General features: G+C 36.6%; 3 protein-coding genes across 3 annotated transcripts; 1 reads left to right on the top strand and 2 right to left on the bottom strand.

Annotated features, from left to right (window-relative positions):
- Window positions 1-663: 663 nt before the first annotated feature.
- On the bottom strand, window positions 664-7,788 carry LOC134654051 (uncharacterized). Its single transcript, XM_063509448.1, has 7 exons — window positions 6,474-7,788; window positions 6,137-6,282; window positions 5,559-5,719; window positions 4,847-4,972; window positions 3,976-4,072; window positions 2,693-2,839; window positions 664-984 (listed from the first exon to the last, which is right to left on the bottom strand). The coding sequence occupies exons 1-7, from the start codon at window positions 7,756-7,758 to the stop codon at window positions 709-711; spliced, it is 2,238 nt and encodes a 745-aa protein (XP_063365518.1). The 5' UTR covers window positions 7,759-7,788; the 3' UTR covers window positions 664-708.
- A 3,887-nt stretch (window positions 7,789-11,675) lies between these two features.
- Window positions 11,676-17,168, top strand: LOC134654031 (carboxypeptidase B-like). The gene is made up of 8 exons (XM_063509420.1): window positions 11,676-11,896; window positions 12,498-12,734; window positions 13,465-13,598; window positions 15,269-15,429; window positions 15,834-15,959; window positions 16,068-16,164; window positions 16,247-16,393; window positions 16,880-17,168. The coding sequence occupies exons 1-8, from the start codon at window positions 11,848-11,850 to the stop codon at window positions 17,123-17,125; spliced, it is 1,197 nt and encodes a 398-aa protein (XP_063365490.1). The 5' UTR covers window positions 11,676-11,847; the 3' UTR covers window positions 17,126-17,168.
- A 79-nt stretch (window positions 17,169-17,247) lies between these two features.
- Window positions 17,248-20,969, bottom strand: LOC134654035 (carboxypeptidase B-like). Its single transcript, XM_063509427.1, has 6 exons — window positions 20,839-20,969; window positions 20,125-20,285; window positions 18,574-18,699; window positions 18,132-18,231; window positions 17,904-18,050; window positions 17,248-17,721 (listed from the first exon to the last, which is right to left on the bottom strand). Exons 1-6 carry the CDS (start codon window positions 20,962-20,964, stop codon window positions 17,443-17,445), a joined length of 939 nt encoding a protein of 312 aa, XP_063365497.1. The 5' UTR covers window positions 20,965-20,969; the 3' UTR covers window positions 17,248-17,442.
- Between the last annotated feature and the right edge of the window lie 538 nt (window positions 20,970-21,507).

Below are 21,507 nucleotides of genomic sequence, written 5' to 3'. Positions count from 1 at the left end.
TCGTCATTTACTATTTTTGGGTTTATAATGATTATTTTGGAGTTATTGGCTTTAATAGGATAGCAAGATTTAAAATTTGGTTATAATTTTACATTAAAATGGAGTTCTAATTTTGGTGGTCATTTACTATTTTTGGGTATAAAATAATTATTTTGATGTCATTTTCTTTAATAGGATAGCAAGATTTAAAAATTTGGTTATCATTTCACATTAAAATGGGGTTTGAAATTTGGTAATCATTTACTATTTTTGGGTTAATAATGATTAGTTTGGTGTCATTTCCTTTAAAAGGATAGTAAAATGTAATAAAATTGGTAAACATTTCACATTAAAATGGAGTTACTATTTTGGTGATAATTCATTATTTTAGGGTGGTAAAATATATTTTTTTGGTATTAAATTTTAGTAAATCTGGTGATCAGTTAAATAGCAGCCATATTTTTTTCAGGACTACTATTGATATTATTGAAACTTATGTACGAATTATAATTTGATATTAAATTTATCAATTGATTTTCGGTGAAGGAAGGAAAACCAGACTAGTCCCAATCAGGCCGTTTCACTTCTGAGTTGGAAGAACAAGGCCAATATATTATACTAACTACTCTTTAAACAGTGCTGTCGCTATGAGGATTAACGATAGAAACATTAAACATTAAAGTTGTATACTGAGTGAATACCACTTTACTCACATTATTACCTACGTATTCACATAATCGGGTTTTCAATAAGGTTACCATCCATGTCATAATCATCTACAAACTTCATCAACGCCATAACACAACTCAGAATTTCTTTTCCTGTCTCTTCTATTTCTATCTGTGGTAATCTAAACTTGTGTTTCTTGCTTCTAAGTTCTAGAAGATAGCAGAAGGGTATCTTGGCTTGCCCGTAGCTCCAGTCGCAGCTGGTACCAGCGGCACCGTACATGACATCTCGAGAAATACCTACTTTGTAGATGTTTCCATTAGACCCATAGATTGCCTGTGAACATCGGAATGATAGTGATATTCATGATATCATTTGTACAGTAAACCGCAAAATTGTATGCCCATTTTATGAATGAATTCATTCGTAATGTGCCCATGTAATTCTGCAGTTCGCTGTATGTTTAACGATTCATTAATTCAGCGATGGTCTATGATAGCGTCAAAATGCATGATATATTAAAGGTTTATTGAGACTACGCTGCCGGTGCAAACCAAACTGACGATCGGAGTCGTAAAACTAACTAAAAAAAACTTCTCAATCACACCATAGAGAAATATAGTAAGACAAGAGTGCTCACTCCATACATCAGTTAGACTATTAATTTCAGTGTCTACATCTAGCATCGAGTAGCGGAACTATCAGTACTGCTACTTGACAATAGATGTAGCACCGACCGGAAAGTCTTATCTCAACAGCAATAGTTATTTGTACAACAAGTGATCAAAGTTTGATATTTCTTCGAGTGCTTATTTTGAGTCCCGTGCAAGCGAAAGATTCTATAATAGATTCACGAGCGTAGCGAGTGAATCTAATTTAGAATCTTGAGCGTAGTAAGGGACTCAAAAGCGCACGAGATGTAAATAACTTTGATCTCGTGTAGTACACAACATTTTTCACCTCAACGCAGTGAGAACATACCTATTAGACAACTTGAAAAATGTAATCCTTGTTCATCACTTAATACCTGCACTCATGTTTTCTTAAGATATACAAACAATTAAGTTTAATTACCGCAATGGAACACAAAAACAAAACGTAATAATAAATTCCATTAAAATAATATAGAAATAACAAACATTAACTGACACTTCAATCGACAACTTTTTTGAAAAAAAAAATCTTTGTAAGATACGGTCCGAATTGCGGATACGTACTATTTGTCAACTATGGTAGAAATTCTTAAAAGTAAAATAATTAATTTTGCGTGATGATCTGTGTATTTTTTGAGTTCGATATTTTAATTGTACAATAAAATACCTAAAATATAGTATTTTATCAGTTTTTATTAAATCTTAAACTTTATTTTTATTTATTAATTATTAAGAATTCATACTCGTACGTGGTTTGGAACGATGCGGTCTGAAGTTTCTCGGGGGTCTATTATAAACCGTGAATATACTGTTGAATGTCGTTTTAACTTTTTTTTGTCTGTTTCTTTTTGCTAACAGTGTGAAAGGGACAGAGATAATAGAACCCAAGTATTTCGAACTTTTATTAGACCCCGCATGTTGAAATGACATTTGACTATAAAGGTCACTTGAATGTCATTTTGTCTCACTCAGTGAGCAAAATCGCATTTTGCTCACTGTTTTTAAGAATCAAAGTACCCTTGTTCGAGCTGCTGAGGTGAAAAAGACTTTCCGGTCGGTGCTACATCTATTGTCAAGTAGCAGTACTGATAGTTCCGCTACTCGATGCTAGATGCTAATAGTCTTTTTGGTACTAAAACTGATGTATGGAGATTATGGAGTGAGCAATTTCTCTATGATCACACTTACATAGTCGAAGCACGAGTAAAAGAGATGGGAATAGATATTGGTCGTCAGTTTGGTTTGCGGATAGTATATAAGCTTCTCGTGAAGCATTCAACTCGCACAAAATACATTGCTGAAGGTAGGTAGCTAAACATTTTTGGACATTATAATAATATGTGAGTTGTCAAGACTGGGCATGATTATTTTAAATATCATTACTTGGATACCTTAGACATAGCAGTGGCCCCTTGTAATAGACGCACGTAGTCTGGACACAGCTCATCTCGATAAGCAAATGGAAATAAGATAACTTCTCCGAAGCTGTGCAATGTGATGTATACTTTAAATTTTATGCCGGACGATTGTAACATATCCTGAAATAGATAAATATTTTATATAAGAATTTTCCATTTGTTAGAGGATAAAACTAGCACAAGCCGACCTATTTTAAAACTTAGTGACTAGGTAATACTGGGCTAGTACAGTCAGCAGCAATAGTTGCTAAGCGGGCGAGGTGTTCAAAATAATCTTGACGCGACTTTATTGTTAAGAGAATAAGAGCGCGTCAAGGTAATTATGAACGCCTCGCCCGCTTAGCAACTTCTGCTGCTGACTATAGCTACTCGTATGTGTTAGTGCAGCCACTTAGTGAGAGCTGGTCAATGTAATGAAACATTGTGTAAGGGAGACAGTACTTTCGCAAGCGTATTTCGAAAAGGGAGAAGCAGAAGGGAACATTTTGTGTTTTGACGACATTTTGTAAATGACTGACATATATTATTGCTATAAGGAGCAATTGTCGTCCTGTTTGAGTATGTCGCTACGCAAATAAGCGAGGAATTGCAACATTTAATAATTTAATGCGTAATATAAAACAGGTGCCAGCATCAGCGGGCAAATCCTGTTTGCCGTATAATCTCCGCGCCGTCCGGCGCCGACACGAACCGGTGTCGGACGCTTCATTGTGTCCACTTTACCATTATACTGCGTTTCTGTTGCTCCGAAACCTACTTGAATACCAAGTATTTGTTTCGGCGCTCTCTGACATGGCTCCATGGAAAGATATACACCCTTATTCATAAACGTCTGCTAAGTTAATCAGCTGATGATCGTGGTCTATCCCTCTCTATGGCATAACGACAGATATGGACAAACGAAGATCATCAACTGATTAAGTTAGCAACCGTTTATGAATAACGCCAATAATAGTATGTAACCCGGTATTATCATTCCGTAAATTCGACCACGTCGAGTGGGAAATGTATACAGATATAAAGTGCTAGTTTTTCTCTTATTTTTTCTCACTGCTCTATTAGTCAACTGGTTGTGGACTTATTGTCAAGTCACCATATAGGTACTAGAAAATAATTAAATAGTAGGTAACCAGGTTAGAGATACTACTACCGTAAGAAGATGATTTGTAGTATTATTCTGTAGATAATATCTCGTGTGAAACTAAATGAACTATAATATAGGTACCTACTCTTGTGGTCAAATTCTGAAAACTTACTCTTACAGCTCTAGATTCCGGTTCAGAAAATGGGTGAGGACCATGGTAAAACGGACTCCTTGGCTCGTTTGATGAGCCCTTACACCCCCAACCTAAGCTAAAAAAAATATTATAAACATTTACTATAAATGTAAACTTAAAACTAGTAGGTATGTACTTGTCCGCCAGATCAAATGATTTGGTAGGTACACCACAAAAAGATCGATGATCTAGTCAAGTAGTAGTAGTAGTAGTAGTCACTTTACTGTACACAACACTGATTTACATAAAATGTATAGAAATAAAGGTACAGAGGCGAACTTATCCCTATAAGGGATAAAAGGGTGGGTAATGTGCGGGAGTACGCTTGATGAATGACAAGAGATCCATGATGACAATTTTTGGAGTTTCTGGTGCAGCAGCGGTCATCCTTTGGCTGATAATAAGTATATTTTAGATTTATCAGTAGGTAATCTAGTAATCTGTGGACGATGTTGTTGGTCTCACACTTTATTACCCTTTGTACTCTATTTCTGTGTCTTAACCCTGTGTGTTACTGTTTTTCGTCCCAAATAAATTGAAAAAAGAAAAATAAAGGGAATAATATTACTATGTAGTAGGCATGTTCTTATAGTACAAATAGCAACACTCCTAACTGTACATCAGTGGACCTTATTACAAAAGGCATAAGGTCCACCGATGTACAGTTAACAGAAGCGATGGTATTCTAGCTTAGAGTGAGCTTAGATTCAACCAAGGGTGAACAGGCACCTTCTGGACAGGCTCGCTCCATCGTAGGCCACGTCTTCGCCTCGGCTAGTCTGTGGCCAGGAGTAAGCCCATTTATAATACAAAAAAAAATACAAGTAAAATAACTTAGATCATTGCATACCTAAAATTCCTGTTAAGATCAACGCCTAAGCATTCCCTGCCGTGCAATGCTTTGTTTTTGCGCCACATTCGATAGTTAGTGTGAGAAAATTCGTAGCCATCTGGATTCATTACTGGGAGGAAATACCTAAAACAAGTCAAAGGAACATATTTCAAACAGTTATTATAAAAAGTAATCAGATTGTATGTTGCTCTATCGGAAAGCAAGGCATTGACAGCCGAGTGGTGAGGCGTTTCCAAACATTTGCCTTTCACTAATCCCGGCTCGTATCAATGAGTTCCGGACCTACAAAATGCCAATTAATATTTACTTTTTGCTTTTAGGTGAAGAAAACATCGAGATTAAGGGTAGGTTGCACCAAACTGTTCGTATCGTTAAAGAATTCGCAAATTTTTTATGTATGGAAAGTTTCATAGTAAAGCGCCAGGGCGCGCCGGCTGACGTTGATCAGTCTGTCAAATGTGGTTGGTGCAGCTGGCCCTTAACCTGCATATACTTCTGAGGGCATTCAAAGGTGCGTGCGAAGTCTATGGATATTCCGCATCTGGCTTATTATTATTATTAATTCTTTATTTCAGATAATAATTTATCCATAGAATAACACGCCTCCATACATTATAACCTCAACCGTCTTGTAAGAAAGAGTTCAACTTTGTTTTTTTATTTACTTATTATTTAAGCTAGTGCTAAGCAAAAAACGTTAGGCACTCGCCAATCCTTGTTGGTCATAGAGCCAGGCAGCGCATCGAAGTTAGTTACGACGTAGTTGATAATGTACGTATTGACGGCGGGCGCGATCCACTCTCGCGCATGTATGCCGGCGTCGATCCACACGCTGGCGTTCCCAGCGTTACTGTTGGACACTTTCAGAACCTGGAACCACTGCTTTGTCAAAAAGGGATTTGTAATAAGTTTGTTCATTGTCAAACGAATTTTGTTTCAATATTAGTGTCCTTAATTATCTTGCTATTTTAAACAGGGGAATTTAAAATTTTGAAGTTTGGTAACTATTACCATTCAACTAGGTACCTACAGCTCTAAATCGCTTTTCGGTAGAGGAAAAAAAGTGAATCAACAAAATAGTATAGGTATTACACAAAACGTAAGAATTAGGCAAAGATAGGCGATCACATTTTGGGCCATATTTTGCTCTTAAATAAAATGGATGATAGGTAGGTACCTACTATTAAATGTTTGGTGGTATCTGTTGATTACCTCTAGTATTGAAAGTATTAATTGACCAACTAATTTCATCTATGTACTCGTATTGTATCAGAAGTGTAAACCCACCTTAAGATCCCGGTTTTCTATTGACGATCCGATGACACCGGTAGTGCAAATAGAAGGATAATTGTATTGCATATCATCCAAAAAATTGTGTATGGTGTTTAATCGATGATAATCTTTCCAGTCGAGTCGAGTTGTTTTTATAGGCTCTAGAAAGGAATGGTCTTAAAATTACTCCATACTAGAAGTAGGTACCTACTTTATATACTTTGGCCACATTCATGCTACTGCAAAACTTTCCGAGGCAGCTTTCTTACTGTTGCAATAGTGAATAGAACTTTTTAAAAATATAATACTCAGTTAAAAATTATGACGATAATATGTATCTTAATTATCTTACCTTTATTCAATACTTCAGGCGATCGGTCTTTTTCCCAGTCCATATACCGTGATTTGATTACGTTTGTTTTATGCGTATCATTCGTCTTGCTAGTAGGACACTCTTCAGGTAAAACTGTTTCGTTAGCTTTGGGTTGCCAATTATTGTAGTCCGTTGGATTTGAATCGGGTGCATCGAAACTATATTCACCAGCAGCCGATTCTTTTCTTTCATTTTGATTTTTGTTGTAAAAATCCATGTAACGTGATTTTACAGGTATGTCCTTCCAAGTTTTTCCTTCCAAGTCTACATCGATACAAGACTGTTTTGGCGAAACACACTTAGTTAATTCGTTCTCCTCATATTGACATTGATGGTTAAAATCCGTGAAACGAGATTTCTCGGAAGGTTTATTTTTAAACTCTCCTTCACCACAATAATGTAACGGCGAAACACACTTAGCTAATTCTTTCTTCTCATGTTGACTTTCATGGTTAAAATCCATGTAACGAGGTTTAGTCGAAGGGTTTTCTTGGCAGTCTTCTTCTTCTTCATAATGTGTTGGCAACTGTTTCATCGGATAGTCTGGATCCATAATGTAGTTGAATAATCTTGATCGCCTGTCTGGATCGTCATAGTACTGAGTTGGTGCACGTGAGTTAATGACGTAACAAGAATTTCCGGTTTCTGTACTGTAATTACGCTGGTCTTTTCTACTTCTATATAAAGGAATAGTATTGAAGCTTTCATACGGGTCATATGGCTGTAGTGGTGTCTGGATTTTGGTACTTATTTCCTCCATCGGTTTCTTATTAAAATAATCCATATACCGTGACTTCGTATCGTTTCGCTTGTGCTTCACGGTCGTCTGCTGAATATGACCCCGATCTTCGTTGATGGATACTGGCATTGGAGTTGATGATGAGAAAGACCAGTTTTGGGTTATCATATTTGAATAAGCAACATGCGAGCAACAATCGCTAGTTGCCGATCGTTCTCTTTCGTATAGATTTTTGTAGTAAAAGTCCAAATATCGAGATTTTACATTAAGCTTCTTTTTTCCCAAGTTGACTTCATCATAGTAAGAATGTGTTGGCGAATGATGGGTTGGGTGATAATAATATTTATCAGTAATAGAGTTGTTTACCTTTGGTTGGGTGTCCAGAAGAGGGTTATGATGGTATCCGTATGGTGCATGTGGGTTGGTCAAGACATAACTAGTCTGGGGAGTCTTTTTATTTTCGTCCCTTCTGAATAGAGAAATTGTGCTTACGTCCTCTTTGAAGTATATACCTTGTTGCTCCATTTTGTACTTTTTATCGTTTTTCTGATATGGAGGAATTTTTGTTAGGTACTTATTGATTACTTATGGTAAACTATTTCATGTTAGTATTTCCAGTTTATAACTTAACATAAACCTATAGGAAAAAATGCTTGGTGGTGTTATTTTTATAAGTTTATGGCTTCATGTTGTTGCGGAAGGAAGGTTGGTATTATCCATGGTGGATTTTAAATAATATTGTGCGTCGTTTTAATAATAAATACCTAACGATTTTATTATTTGTTTGAAGTAAACATGACTAGTAAATGACATTGACAAAATATTACTGTCAAATATTTTTGAACCCATAGATATAATATTCCGTGTATAAAGGTGGCATATCAATTATACAACATAAAAAAGCGGCCAAGTGCGAGTCGGACTCGCCCATGAAGGGTTCCGTATTTAGGCGATTTATGACGTATAAAAAAAACTACTTACTAGATCTCGTTCAAACCAATTTTCGGTGGAAGTTTACATGGTAATGTACATCATATATTTTTTTTAGTTTTATCATTCTCTTATTTTAGAAGTTACAGGGGGGGGGGACACACATTTTACCACTTTGGAAGTGTCTCTCGCGCAAACTATTCAGTTTAGAAAAAAATTATATTAGAAACCTCAATATCATTTTTGAAGACCTATCCATAGATACCCCACACGTATGGGTTTGATGAAAAAAAATTTTTTGAGTTTCAGAGTATGGGGAACCCCAAAAATTTATTGTTTTTTTTTTCTATTTTTGTGTGAAAATCTTAATGCGGTTCACAGAATACATCTATTTACCAAGTTTCAACAGTATAGTTCTTATAGTTTCGGAGAAAAGTGGCTGTGACATACGGACGGACAGACAGACGGACAGACGGACAGACAGACAGACAGACATGACGAATCTATAAGGGTTCCGTTTTTCGCCATTTGGCTACGGAACCCTAAAAATATCAGACTCTGGCCATCAAAGTAAGCAAAGCAAAGTGCAAGTGCAAAGCTAGCGTTGGCAGATTCTAGTTAACCATGAATGTGACTTTTATATTTTATAATATGTTTTTGGCAAAAATTTCAGTTTTGTTTCATGCTTTTATCGCTGACTGTACTTTTCTTACGACAGACACAGACAACTAATACTCATGGAGACAATTCTAAAAATCCCTAACACAATTAGGTTGCGTTGTTTCATCACAGAGTTCCTATGGCCACCTCCTGTCTCCATAATCAGATCAGCTCGATGGTACCATAATATTGCATTGTCACCCGACTTACATGTGCATGCAAAATTTCAGCTCAATCGGAAACCGGGAAGTGGATCAAATTTAACTTGCAAGATTCCATTACATGATTTACATGTTAGTTACATACAGGTCGACCTAATAAAAGCGTGTTAATTATTATAAATGTAATTGGTATATGCAATCATGTTTTGTTTTAGACTTAATACTCAAAGTGTATTACCAATTAAAAAATGATTTCTCTCATCTGATTGAAGCTCTATCCGCATAAAATAATGTTGATATACGAGTCTTCCTTTTAAACGATGGTTTTGTTTTAACGCCAAGAATGCTATTAAGTTGGCAGTTAGGCTCTCGACTCTCGACTATGCAACGCGACAAGCTATAAGCGCCTAATGAAAAACAAAGCAGGGGCTTGCCACCCCTGACCCCACGCATCAACAACTAATAACCTCTTACAGCTAAATCATGGAAATTTAGGCTTTATTACTGGGGAGAAGGAGTGACACAAGGTGTTTTTTCGATTTGTTAGTTGTGCATTCTTAGCGTAAATTTTGTTTTATGATGCTTCGGTTTGGGATAGATACTCGTACTTTAAATAGCTTGCAGGAGTCGTCAAACAGTGTCCATTGTATCTTCAAAACAAATATCGTGAAACTTGTTCAATTGTTCATCCGTTACAAAAACGCTAATTAATAGCTTCTTTGTAGCTCGTTATTGTAAACTTTAGGTTTAGTTAAGAACTTAACACTTTAAACTCGCGTTTTGTACACATATTTAATTATATCGCGGTAGAATCGTAAACTTATTATTTTGCACCTAATTATATATCTAGCCTAGTTACTGTACTTGATTGATGGCAAATGTAGGTACCTACCTACTTACTTTTATCCAATCTTCACGGTAAAGGTAGGCAACTTTAACGATTTTATTCCAGACATCTTTCGTAAAACTTGTCAGAGACGCTAAATTCAGATTTAGCCAATTATCTAATGGGCAAGTTATGGGTGTGTGCTATAAATCTAACAAGTTACCGGGGTAGCCTCAATTAAAAAGACAAACGTGTAAGACGGACGACGGCGGGAGGGAACCGAGGGAACCGTCGCTAGTTAGCGGGTAACCAGAGCCCGTACCATGAGTCACTGACAGTGTCAAAACTGACATAGGTACACGCTATCGAGAATGTAATTTACTTTCTATGCATCTCGTTCGCACGAATATGCGAGTACGAGCGAGATGCATAGAAAGTAAATTACATTCTTGATGGCGTTTATGTCAGTGCAAAACTGATGGTAGCCGTACAGGGAATGGCGTTATTACCGTCATTTCTCGACACTATGTTTTCATTTATATTTTTCATAGGAAAATATTATAACCGCATTTTCTTTCCGATATCGAAAGAAAGCAATTTCTCGTGTTATTTGTAGATGTTCGTGGTTCATAAAAAAATAGTGGCATTAAAAGAGAACCATTAAAATATTTTGATATTCGATTTAATCTAAACTAACATTTATTTACCCTACAACGGCTACAACATAGTTTAAAAACTTGCATACTTAAGTGCAGGAAGTAAATGGGGCTTACTTCCTGCACTTAAGTATGCAAGTTTTTAAAACACAAGCACATTTTTTTAGATATCGATACTAACTTGAAGAACGAAGAAGGTGGTCTTGTTACAGATAAAACAGCATCATACTTAAACCAAGATAAGTCTGCAACGATGATGATGTGATGTTGATAGCACACGCCAACACACGCAGTGCAAGTGTTATTTATTTATACGTCATAATTTCATAGAAGTTTGACGTATTAAATAACACTTGCACTGCGTGTGCTACCAAATTTTTTGCAGACTTATCTTGGTCTAGCACTACTACCGGGTGTATTGCTCTGCAGTTTGCTGTAAATCAAATTTAACTGAGATTTTATATTTCACTATAAATTTCGTTCATCAGTCAATATAAATGTCCTAGATTCAAACCATTAACTATACCTTACTTTAGTTCACTTCGAGTTTGTAAAGTTTTCGAACAAAAGTCACGTCCTTACATTACATAAAGCCAATAGTAACCCTGTTTCATTAGGGGAGGTCGATAGCGCGGCGCGAAGGTGTTTAATGAAAGTGAAATCTTGGTTAAATCTATCTGATTAAATCTAGTTATAGGATTCTTTAGTTCAAACTGCGATGAAATTAAAATATATTTAATTATGATTTGATTTATTTATTTATGATTAAGATAAATAGGTACAATAAACTTTAGTAATCTATATAATACCTATATATAATTGTCTGCTAACTTAATCAGTTGATGATCGTCGCGTCGTTTGTCCCTGTCTGTCGTTATGCCATAGAAAGGGACAAACGATGATCATCAGCTGATTAACTTTATTAGAAGCCGTTTATGCATAACGCCGTTATTCACTAATTTATTAGTTTTTAGGAACTTAACGTGCGATGCAAACTCGGCATCGGTGGTCCCCGCACTATATAGGCCAGTATAGTGCGACATAAAATCACATAAAATAGTAGAAAGGTTTTGATATAAGTACTTATAGTTTTTAAGGCTTAATGAAATTTATGTTGTGAACTATTTTGATATTTGATTACTTGAGATTTTCTTTGTCTATGAATCGTTTGTTTATTTTTTTTTCACAAGGTTCAGTAAGCCACGACTTTGACATTTGTGCTCAACGGCATTTTAACGAAAAACATGTTATATTTAATATAAAAAATATTACAAAACTATTGAAATCCCACACTAACCACATGTTATATCGAAATTATAGCTAACATTCCTTCAAAGTGGCCAAAATATTTGATATATATCAAATATGGAACGTAAAAACGATGAAAGATGGACAAAAGATGTTTTTAAAAAACTTAGAAGGCAAAGGTGGTGAGTACCAACTCACATGTTTAGTTAGGTACATTAAACATTGATATATGCAAGAATTGTATTACGTCATACCTTCGTACATACCTCTAGACAAATGTACATTACGTAATGTAGATGATGATGATGTCCGTCTATGCACTGGCTTGGTAGTGAAAATATCTGGCAGTGCCATACTTCACGTATCACTACGCCATTTGCACGCTAAGTGCTACGTGAAATATATAGCTATAAGTACCTATACAAGTATGGTCTTATACTTGACGTAGCATGGCGGGATACTTGATATAGTACTCCGCGGTATACTTGACGACTTGACTCATCAAAACGTGGGTACAGGGCCACACGCCATACATAAAAAATCATTTGCGTTTATATGTGTGCGCGGCACGTCTGTACACGCGTCAATGTGCATGAGTGGGTAAGTCGCTTTACTGAGAGGACGCCAGAAGTCCGCCAGATTCATATCGCGGCCAGTCGCGGGGCGAGGTAATGCGAGTCGGGGCGGGGCGTGGCCGTTCTGTATGATAATACTATTACTTATTCTGTGACGTAGGGTAGGTCACGTAGGTGACCCTGCTAAATTAATTAAATGTTTATACAGCCATTCACATTGTCCGGGAGACTAAAAACAGTATGGAGCTGATGGTAGATGGTAATCGTAAGCTGCAGCTGGGGAAGCTCTTGGAGTCGCGGAGTATTACGTACGCGGTGTCCTCGGACCGAATGCCCCCGCCATACTACCCAGCGGCACCGAAGCTGCATTCTCGAAACAATAGTCCCAAGACAAGACCGATATCACCTTACTGCAGACTTTCATATAATTCAAGCAATTTTAACAGTAACGTATTCTGGTTTTGTAGTCTTAATAAGCCCTGAAAATTAAATTAAGATATATGGAATAATTAGTACAGTGAACTCATAATGACCTTAAGCGCCATATATGCCATATTATATTAATGCTGGATTAACAAAACAGATCTATTTAATCATATAATCTGGCCTGCTTTATGGTCATCTCTATTTACTATAAGGTCGCTATACTGGTTTGTTCCTGGTTCGTCGTATTCCTGTTTCGTCGTATTCCTGTTTCGTCGGATTCCTGATTCGTCGTATTCTTGTTTCGTCGGAATTATATACATATAATTAAATATGTCGTGCAGTAAACCAGTATTTACTACCTAAATATGAAGATTTAATGTAATCACCAGTGATCGTAGTACTTTTTCTAGAATTTTTAGCACATTTCGACGAATCAGGAATCCGACGAAACAGGAATACGACGAACCAGGAACAAATCCGGTATAGCGACCTTATAGTAAATAGAGATGACCATAAAGCAGGCCATACTCTTGTAGACATTGAATTAGAAAATCAGATCAACATGACCTTCATGTCAAGATTCACCCGTATATTAAAATTTCAAGTTCAAGTTCAAGTTATTACCTGAATCCGAATTTATGTGGTGGCACTCAATTGCATAAGCCCTTAAATACAGCTCCTGGTAACTAGACAAGAATATAATTATTATAATTTAATAGATTTACAACCTTTTGTTTGTCTTATTTTAGAACGTGTTCTGGATTGGAAAGATTTTTACCCGCTGCATTTTATCAACGATTTCATGATAGATTTGGAAAAGCAATACCCGTCGACATGCACTGTTATATCATTAGGTAAAACCGCGGAAGGTAGAGACATAAAGGTTGGTACCATTTTAAACTTAAAAGCAATAATTTACAATTCATTATCATGTATACTCGTATGAGAGCTGTGCCCTGTTTATCAAAAGCTTGTAACTTGTAGGTAACACAAGTGGAAGTCCCTTTTTTAGGGTTCCGTACCCAAAGGGTAAAAACGGGACGCTATTAAATTACTAAGACTCCGCTGTCCGTCCGTCCGTCTGTCACCAGGCTGTATCTCACGAACCGTGATAGCTAGACAGTTTAAAATTTCACAGATGATGTATTTCTGTTGCCGCTACAACAACAAATACTAAAAACAGAATAAAATAAAGATTTAAGTGGGGCTCCCATACAACAAACGTGATTTTTGACCGAAGTTAAGCAACGTCGGGCGGGGTCAGTACTTGGATGGGTGACCGTTTTTTTGCTTGTTTTTTTTGCTTGTTTTGCTCTATTTTTTGTTGATGGTGCGGAACCCTTCGTGCGCGAGTCCGACTCGCACTTGGCCGGTTTTTTAACAAGCTTTTATTAGGTCGACCTGTATGTAACTAATGTAATGGAATATAAGGTAACTAATTTAACCATCTTCCAAGGATCGTAGCGTCATGAAAATTGGCAGCTGTATGTAGTTCTGATGACAATACAATAATATGGTACTGTCGAACTGATCTAATGATGGAGACAGGAGGTGGCCATAGGAACTCTGTGATGAAACAACGCAACCTAATTGTGTTAGGGGTTTTTAGAATTGTCTCGATAAGTATTAGTTGTCTGTCGTAAGAAAAGTACAGTCAGCGATAAAAGATTGTACTAAAAATTAAATTATTGCCAAAAACTTATTGACAGCTTTTGTTAGAAAGGGACTTCCACTTGTATTACAAGTTACAAGCTTTTGATAAACGGGCCACTGGGGTCTTGTCGGTGGAGCAATTTCCAAGTGTTTCTATCCTTTGCCTTCTATTTGACCACCTGATACGACACGACGTTTAATTCTTTTATTTGGTAAATGTAAATGTTATGTGGCTACTACCTAAGAGGAGCAACAATAAAGACAATATTTGTGCTTGACGTTAAGTATAATTAATACATAAAAGTAGCGGTATTTCTACTTTCAGATAACTCAAGTTAAATATTCACAAATTCCCAACAACGTCTTCAACTTTCTGTTATGGTTATTTAAATAACGTGGGGACAAATTTATCATCATTATCCTCGCGTTATCCCGGCATATGGCCACGGCTCATGGGAGCCTAGGGTCCGCTTGACAACTAATCCTAAGACGTAGGCACTAATTTTTACGAAAGCGACTGCCATCTGACCTTCCAATCCAGAGGGGAAACTAGGCCTTATTACCCAACAAACAATTAGGCGACACTTAGCACCTATTTTATAACCTTAAGACTTAGAACGGCGGTACAATAGTTGCATAGTCTTAGCCTACAGGCTGAGGTGATATAAAAGTGTTTAAGTGGTTAGTCCGGTTTCCTCACGATGTTTTCCTTCACCGAAAAGCGACTGGTAAATATCAAATGATATTTCGTACGTAAGTTCCGAAAAACTCATTGGTACAGGCCGGGGTTTGAACGCGCGACCTCCGGATTGAAAGTCGCACGATCTTACCGTAGGCCACCAACGACAAATTTATAATTGTATTCAATTATTTCTGATCTCGATCTCTTTCTATTCTCAGGTGCTCAAAGTATCAAACAGCGATGCTGGCAACTCTGGCGTCTGGATAGACGGGGCGATACATGCGCGGGAATGGATCAGCGCGTCCGTCGTCACTTACATCGTTAACCATGTCGTCAGACATTTCACTAAGAGCTCCAAACACATCACCAACAAGGACTGGTAAACATACTGGTTTTCAATCAGCAATTTCAAATCTGTAGAGAAAGAAATTTGTATAGTTAGGTAAGGTGAACGTACTAGTGCTCGACATGCTAATGCCCAATAGATGGCACCCTGATGTCACCTCTATTGACAGTGAATTAAGTTTCAAGATGACATGTACTGGGACTGCGTCGAGCACAGTACGTTTACTATGTTTAAAAAATGCGTTTTGACAATCGTCGTTTTTCACAGAAATAGGTATGTTTATGCCTTTCCTGGCACTCGCTTTGTAAGATTTTTAACATATTAACATATTATACGAAATGAAATATTAAAAATAGTACTTACATTATAAATTTTATCATTATTACGTGAGATACTTTGTGTCTCTTTTGATAAAATGCGTCATTTTTTATTTGAAGGTATTTCGCCCCTGTTCTGAATCCGGATGGCTATGAATACTCTCATTCAACTGACCGCATGTGGCGTAAAAATCGAAGTCGCTTAGGAAATAAGATCGTTGGAGTCGATCTCAATAGAAATTTCGGGTAAGCATAATTATTAATTAACATGGATATATAATAAGTTATATAACATATAGGTACAACTAACTTAGAAAAAGATGAACTTTGATAAATTATCAACTTTGTTCACAGAAATACGTGGACGTTCACATCTCAAGATTGTGAGCCAACCCACCTTAATTATCCAGGCACTCACCCATTTTCTGAACCAGAATGCGCTGCTGTTAAGGTTGACGTTAAAATATGTTTGTGTGTGTACTTTACTAATGCATAGTTAAAATGTATTCTTAACTTTTTTATAATGCTTTTAGGACCTGATACTATATTCTGGTATACGGTTCAAGATATTCCTTACGTTCCACGCTTACAGTGAGCTCATATCTTTCCCCTGGTGCTTCACAAACGTACCGTGTCCAGACTACGTCACCTTGCTTGAAGGGGCCACCGTCATTACAAAGGTTATTATTAACAACATCTTTGTAAATAATTTTAATCTTAATTAATTTGATCACTATTACTAATGAGTCAAACACAAAACTGTGTTCACGTCTTTCCCGTAGACATACACAAGAGTTAAGGGCTATAAAAGTTAATTTTCTTATTTAACCCTTATCCACGTGAAAAGGTTCTCCTTTTATTTAGAGAACTGTGATAACATCATTACTTACATGCCCACAAGCTGTTAACTATTGCGCACAGGAGAGAAAACTAGTGTGTTCGCGCGAACTGTACATTTTTCTCTCCTGTGGGCAATTTTAACAGATTGTGGGCATGTAAGTAATGATTTTATCACAGTTCTCTAAATAAAAGGAGAACCTTTTCACGTGGATAAGGGTTAAATAAGAAAATTAACCTTTATAGCCCTTAACTCTTGTGTATGTCTACAGGAAAGATGTGAACAGAGTTTTCTGTTTGACCCTAATAAATGTTTTATTCCTTTATAGGCTATGTACGATACCACCGGCCGCATGTACAAAGTAGGAAACTTCAGAGATCTCATGTACCATGCAGAAGGTACGAGCATCGACTGGAGTTATGGAGTAGCAAACATACCTTTTTCATATCTCGTTGAATTGAGGAGTAAAGAACACAAATTTTTGCTACCCAAGGAACAAATTATCGACTGTTGTAAAGAATCGTTGAGTGGTGTTTTAGCTTTAGCCGAGTTTGTCGACAAAAAAAAGTTTTGAAACATTTTGCTGTCTTACATAAAACTTCGTGATTAGTATTTTACGTCCATGTATCTATTGTAATATACGTGTTTGGGTTAAAACTGGAAATCTTACTTATCAATTGAAACATAATGCTAATTTAAATTTCTTTTAGTTTATTACACGTCACTTAGCATTAAAAAACAGTACAAACAAAATGATAAACTTCATAATCTATTTGAAAATCTTGTCTGAATTTCAATTTTCTGCTGGATTGGTCCTCTAGAACTTTAATAAATTTGTCACTTTAGCTGTGAAAATGGAAAACCTGCCAAAGGAGAAGGTAATTATAGGTATCATTTGGGGCTTTTCCTTTTTGTCATAGGCAGTTTATATAAAGGATCTTCGACGTATTCCATTAGACTTTGGACTGCACTCCAACTCTCCATGCATGTTTCAAATATTTGGTCTTTCGGTAATCTGAACTTATACTTCTTGCTTCTGAGTTCTATCATGTAAGAGTAAGGGATATTAGCGATGGCGTAACTCCAATCTATCGACGTCCCACAAGCATCGTACGTCAAGTCCTTTGTGCAACCAACTTTGTATGTCATCCCACTGTAGTCGTAAATTGCCTGAAAGGTAAAAAATAATCTATATATATTTTTTAAATTCCAGTCTAAGTCAGCATAGCAACTCCCATGGTTTGTAAAAGTTTAGAGGAGTTTAAACATTTCCATTACAATGGTGCAGTATTTTCTTTATTAAAACTTCCAATAATTAACGTATATTTCAAGTCGTATGAAAATGTACCTACTTTCGCCATCCGCATCCCCGCTTCCATTTGGTTTAAGTAGTCTGGACTAGGATCCTTTTTGAAACCCCATGGGAATATTATCATCTCGAAATAGCTATGAAATGACAGGAATACTTTAAATCGATTTGGTGATCCTAGGATGTAATCCTGTAGAAAATTACAATATTTAGGTTACGGTATTATTATTATGTGTAAAGGATTATCGGAGAATTTGATAAATACTCTGACAGCGGCAGTTTCTGGTTCTGAAAACGGCGCTGGTCCTCTGTAGAATATATTTTCTGGTGCTTGAGATGATCCTTCTTCTCCATTATGACCCCAACCGTAACTGGATAAAATGGTATTCGATATAAGTACAAAATTAAGTAAAAACGGCCACTTTTCTTTCCATTATACTTACAGTCAACGTCAATTAGATAGTGATAACCAAAGTATCCAGATATATAGGATGTATTTAGACATATTTAACTATTTTGGCTGTCACTAACTATTTGATTGATGCAGACGACACAAAGTTCAAACATTTCATAAAAAACTGTACTACCAGTCCAATCATTATCATTCTTCTTAAATCATTGACAATTTGCAATAATACCCTGAGGTTGTGTCTTTGTACCGCTGGTCATGTAATAAACTTTTATTAAACTTAGTGCCATTGATCACAGCATACCTAAAATTCCTGTTCAGGTCAACTCCTACACAATTTCCACCATAATTAGCTCTGTTTTTTCTCCACATGCGATCTTCTGTGTGTGAATATTCATAGCCGTCTGGATTTAACACCGGGACAATGTGCCTGGAACGTCTCAATAGTGAGGAATAGCAATATAAATAGTTTGATATATAAATTGGAAAGGTAAAGTAGGTAATACCTACTACGCGGATTAAAAAAAGGAGATTTTGGTCGAAGACAAACGAGTATACCTATATAAATCTGAATATGTCGCCTTGAAGAAGTCGTCATGTATGGGTTTAATATAAAAATGATAAATAAAAATAATGTCAAATAAAACAAAACAGTAATTAAAACCAATCTGCAAAACCATCAGGCTCAAAGAAATCTGCATTGCCTATATGGGTACCTTCTACGCGTCCATGAATATAATTACTTGTCTCTTTCCGCACAAGGAAAGAGAAGAGTCGTGGAAAGTATGGGGCCCAATACATTCCACGACTCTTCTCTTTCGGAACAGACTCTATAAAAACTATAAAAAGTATATGTCTGGCCAGCCCACATATCCAAAATGAAGCGTTAGCGTTATTAGGGTTCCGTACCCAAAGGGTAAAAACGGGACCCTATTACTAAGACTCCGCTGTCCGTCCGTCCGTCCGTCCGTCCGTCCGTCCGTCCGTCCGTCTGTCACCAGGCTGTATCTCAAGAACCGTGATAGCTAGACAGTTGAAATTTTCAAAGATGATGTATTTCTGTTGCCGCTATAACAACAAATACTAAAAACAGAATAAAATAAAGATTTAAGCGGGGCTCCCATACAACAAACGTGATTTTTGACCGAAGTTAAGCAACGTCGGGCGGGGTCAGTACTTGGATGGGTGACCGTTTTTTTGCTTTTTTTGCTCTATTTTTTGTTGATGGTGCGGAACCCTCCGTGCGCGAGTCCGACTCGCACTTGGCCGGTTTTTTCTTAATCTTTGGGTCAGCCATCGCTATTACGAGAAAGGAAAATATTAGAAAAAGGCAACATTACATTACATTATTTGTATGTGGGGCAAGTATGTGAGGTGTACAATAAAGAGTATTGTATTTGTATTTGATTTTATATTATTGAAGTGAAAACTTCTTTAGCGGCGCTGGGCACTTTTTGAGGTGGGGAAAAAATGATAAACTCGAGAGCGTAAGGCGATCACGTGACCGTAAGCCCCGTAAGGTGGCCACTCATAATTTAAATGGCATTTAAATCAATAAAGAAAACCTCAATGTTATTTGACATTTATGTTGCGGACGCCTTTTCAAGACTCTTTACCTATGTTCAAATAATTTGACGTTGTCATGTCAGTATGTAAATAAACATGTCAATGAAAAAGTGTGATCTTATTTGAGAATGATAATAATATATAATAAATAAATAAAATACCTCCGCTAAACGCATATTTCGGCAACATAGTGAGGTGAGTTTTCACTTCTATCGGCACTCCCGGAGTGCAACCGTTGTTGCTTGTTTTTTCCTCTTTATATTCAAGTGGTGCTTATTTAAATACTCACCAGTCCTTATTAGTTATAGATGTGGATAGATTATGAAATGACTTGACAATGTGTTCTGCGAGGAACGTGACGGCAGCAGCGGTTATCCATTCGCGGGGGTGTATTGAGCCGTCTAGCCATACGGAGGAGTTGTTTGCGTCACTGTTTGATATCTTCAACATCTTACAAGACAGATAACAAGGAATTTATATAAGGATGACTTGCTAGAAAATTTTCGTTTAACCTTTTCGACGCCGTGTCAAACACAAAAGCTGTCTCTCAGACGCCACGTCACCGAAGTGTCAAAACTGAAATTGAACTTTATGCATATGCACCTAGGTTTATGTTGCTCTGTGGTCTATGACCGATTAATACGTCTTTGGCGATCGACCTGCGGTGCGTATATATCGGTCATTGGCGTCCAAAAGGTTAAGGTCAACCGAGGTAAATGCGTCTCTTATGGTAAATGCGTCATTTGAAGATATCTTCGAAACGCAACATAGGCATTATAAAAGTATTATAGCCGTCTGCATTAAAAGTTTAGTGACCACACTTCAAACAGAGAGGGTTGCAATAGTTCTAAAATGTTCCGTTTAGAAGAAATCTTTAAAAGACGCATTTACCTCAAGTGACCTCGCATTTACCTCGGTTGACCTTATAACTAAATAAAATAGGTACAATTAAACCTGAACCTAAATCTAAAAAAATAAATAAAGTGGTTATTTTAACAGGTACCTTAATATCTCTTCCTTCGGTTGATTTTCCAATGACATACACCGTGCATATTGCTGGATAATCTCTTTCCAGCTCATCAATGAATGCATAAATGACGCTTAATTTGTGATATCTTTTCCAATCCATATATTTAGCTAGAAATTATTATTCATTGAAATTTACGTAAGTCAGAAGGAAAGCGCTTATTAAATCTTTTGTAGACTCAACTGATATTTTTGGACATTACGACAATTAATTTTCTTAAAAATCTATATATATAAACGTGAAAGACCTGATGACTGACTTAAATCAACGCGCAGCCCAAACCGCTAGGACTAGAAAGTCAAAAATTGGCAAGTAGGTTCCTTATAAGGTCTAGGGGTCCACTAAGAAAGGATTTTTCAAAATTCATCCCCTAAAGGGGTGAAATTTAAAAAAAACTCCTGCGTGTGCGAAGCTGCGGGCAAAAGCTAGTTAAAATAAATGCGGTAACCGTAAACAAAACCGTCAAATGCCGAAACAATAATTATGTATAATAATGCACAATTGAAACTAGTCAGGTTTAAGTTGTTACTTGCCTTTTCTCCGTTTGACTTTACGACGAGAAATCAGCTGTTTCGTGTTCTTAATCGGAATGCTGTCAGCTGCAACATTGTAATGTAAGTAATGTAAAATAGATCAGGGGCCCGT

This window comes from Cydia amplana, chromosome 14 (genome assembly GCF_948474715.1).
Source record: "Cydia amplana chromosome 14, ilCydAmpl1.1, whole genome shotgun sequence".
NCBI classification, from domain to species: domain Eukaryota; kingdom Metazoa; phylum Arthropoda; class Insecta; order Lepidoptera; family Tortricidae; genus Cydia; species Cydia amplana.
Note: the sequence above shows the minus strand (reverse complement) of the source record. Positions and strands in the feature narration are given on the sequence as shown.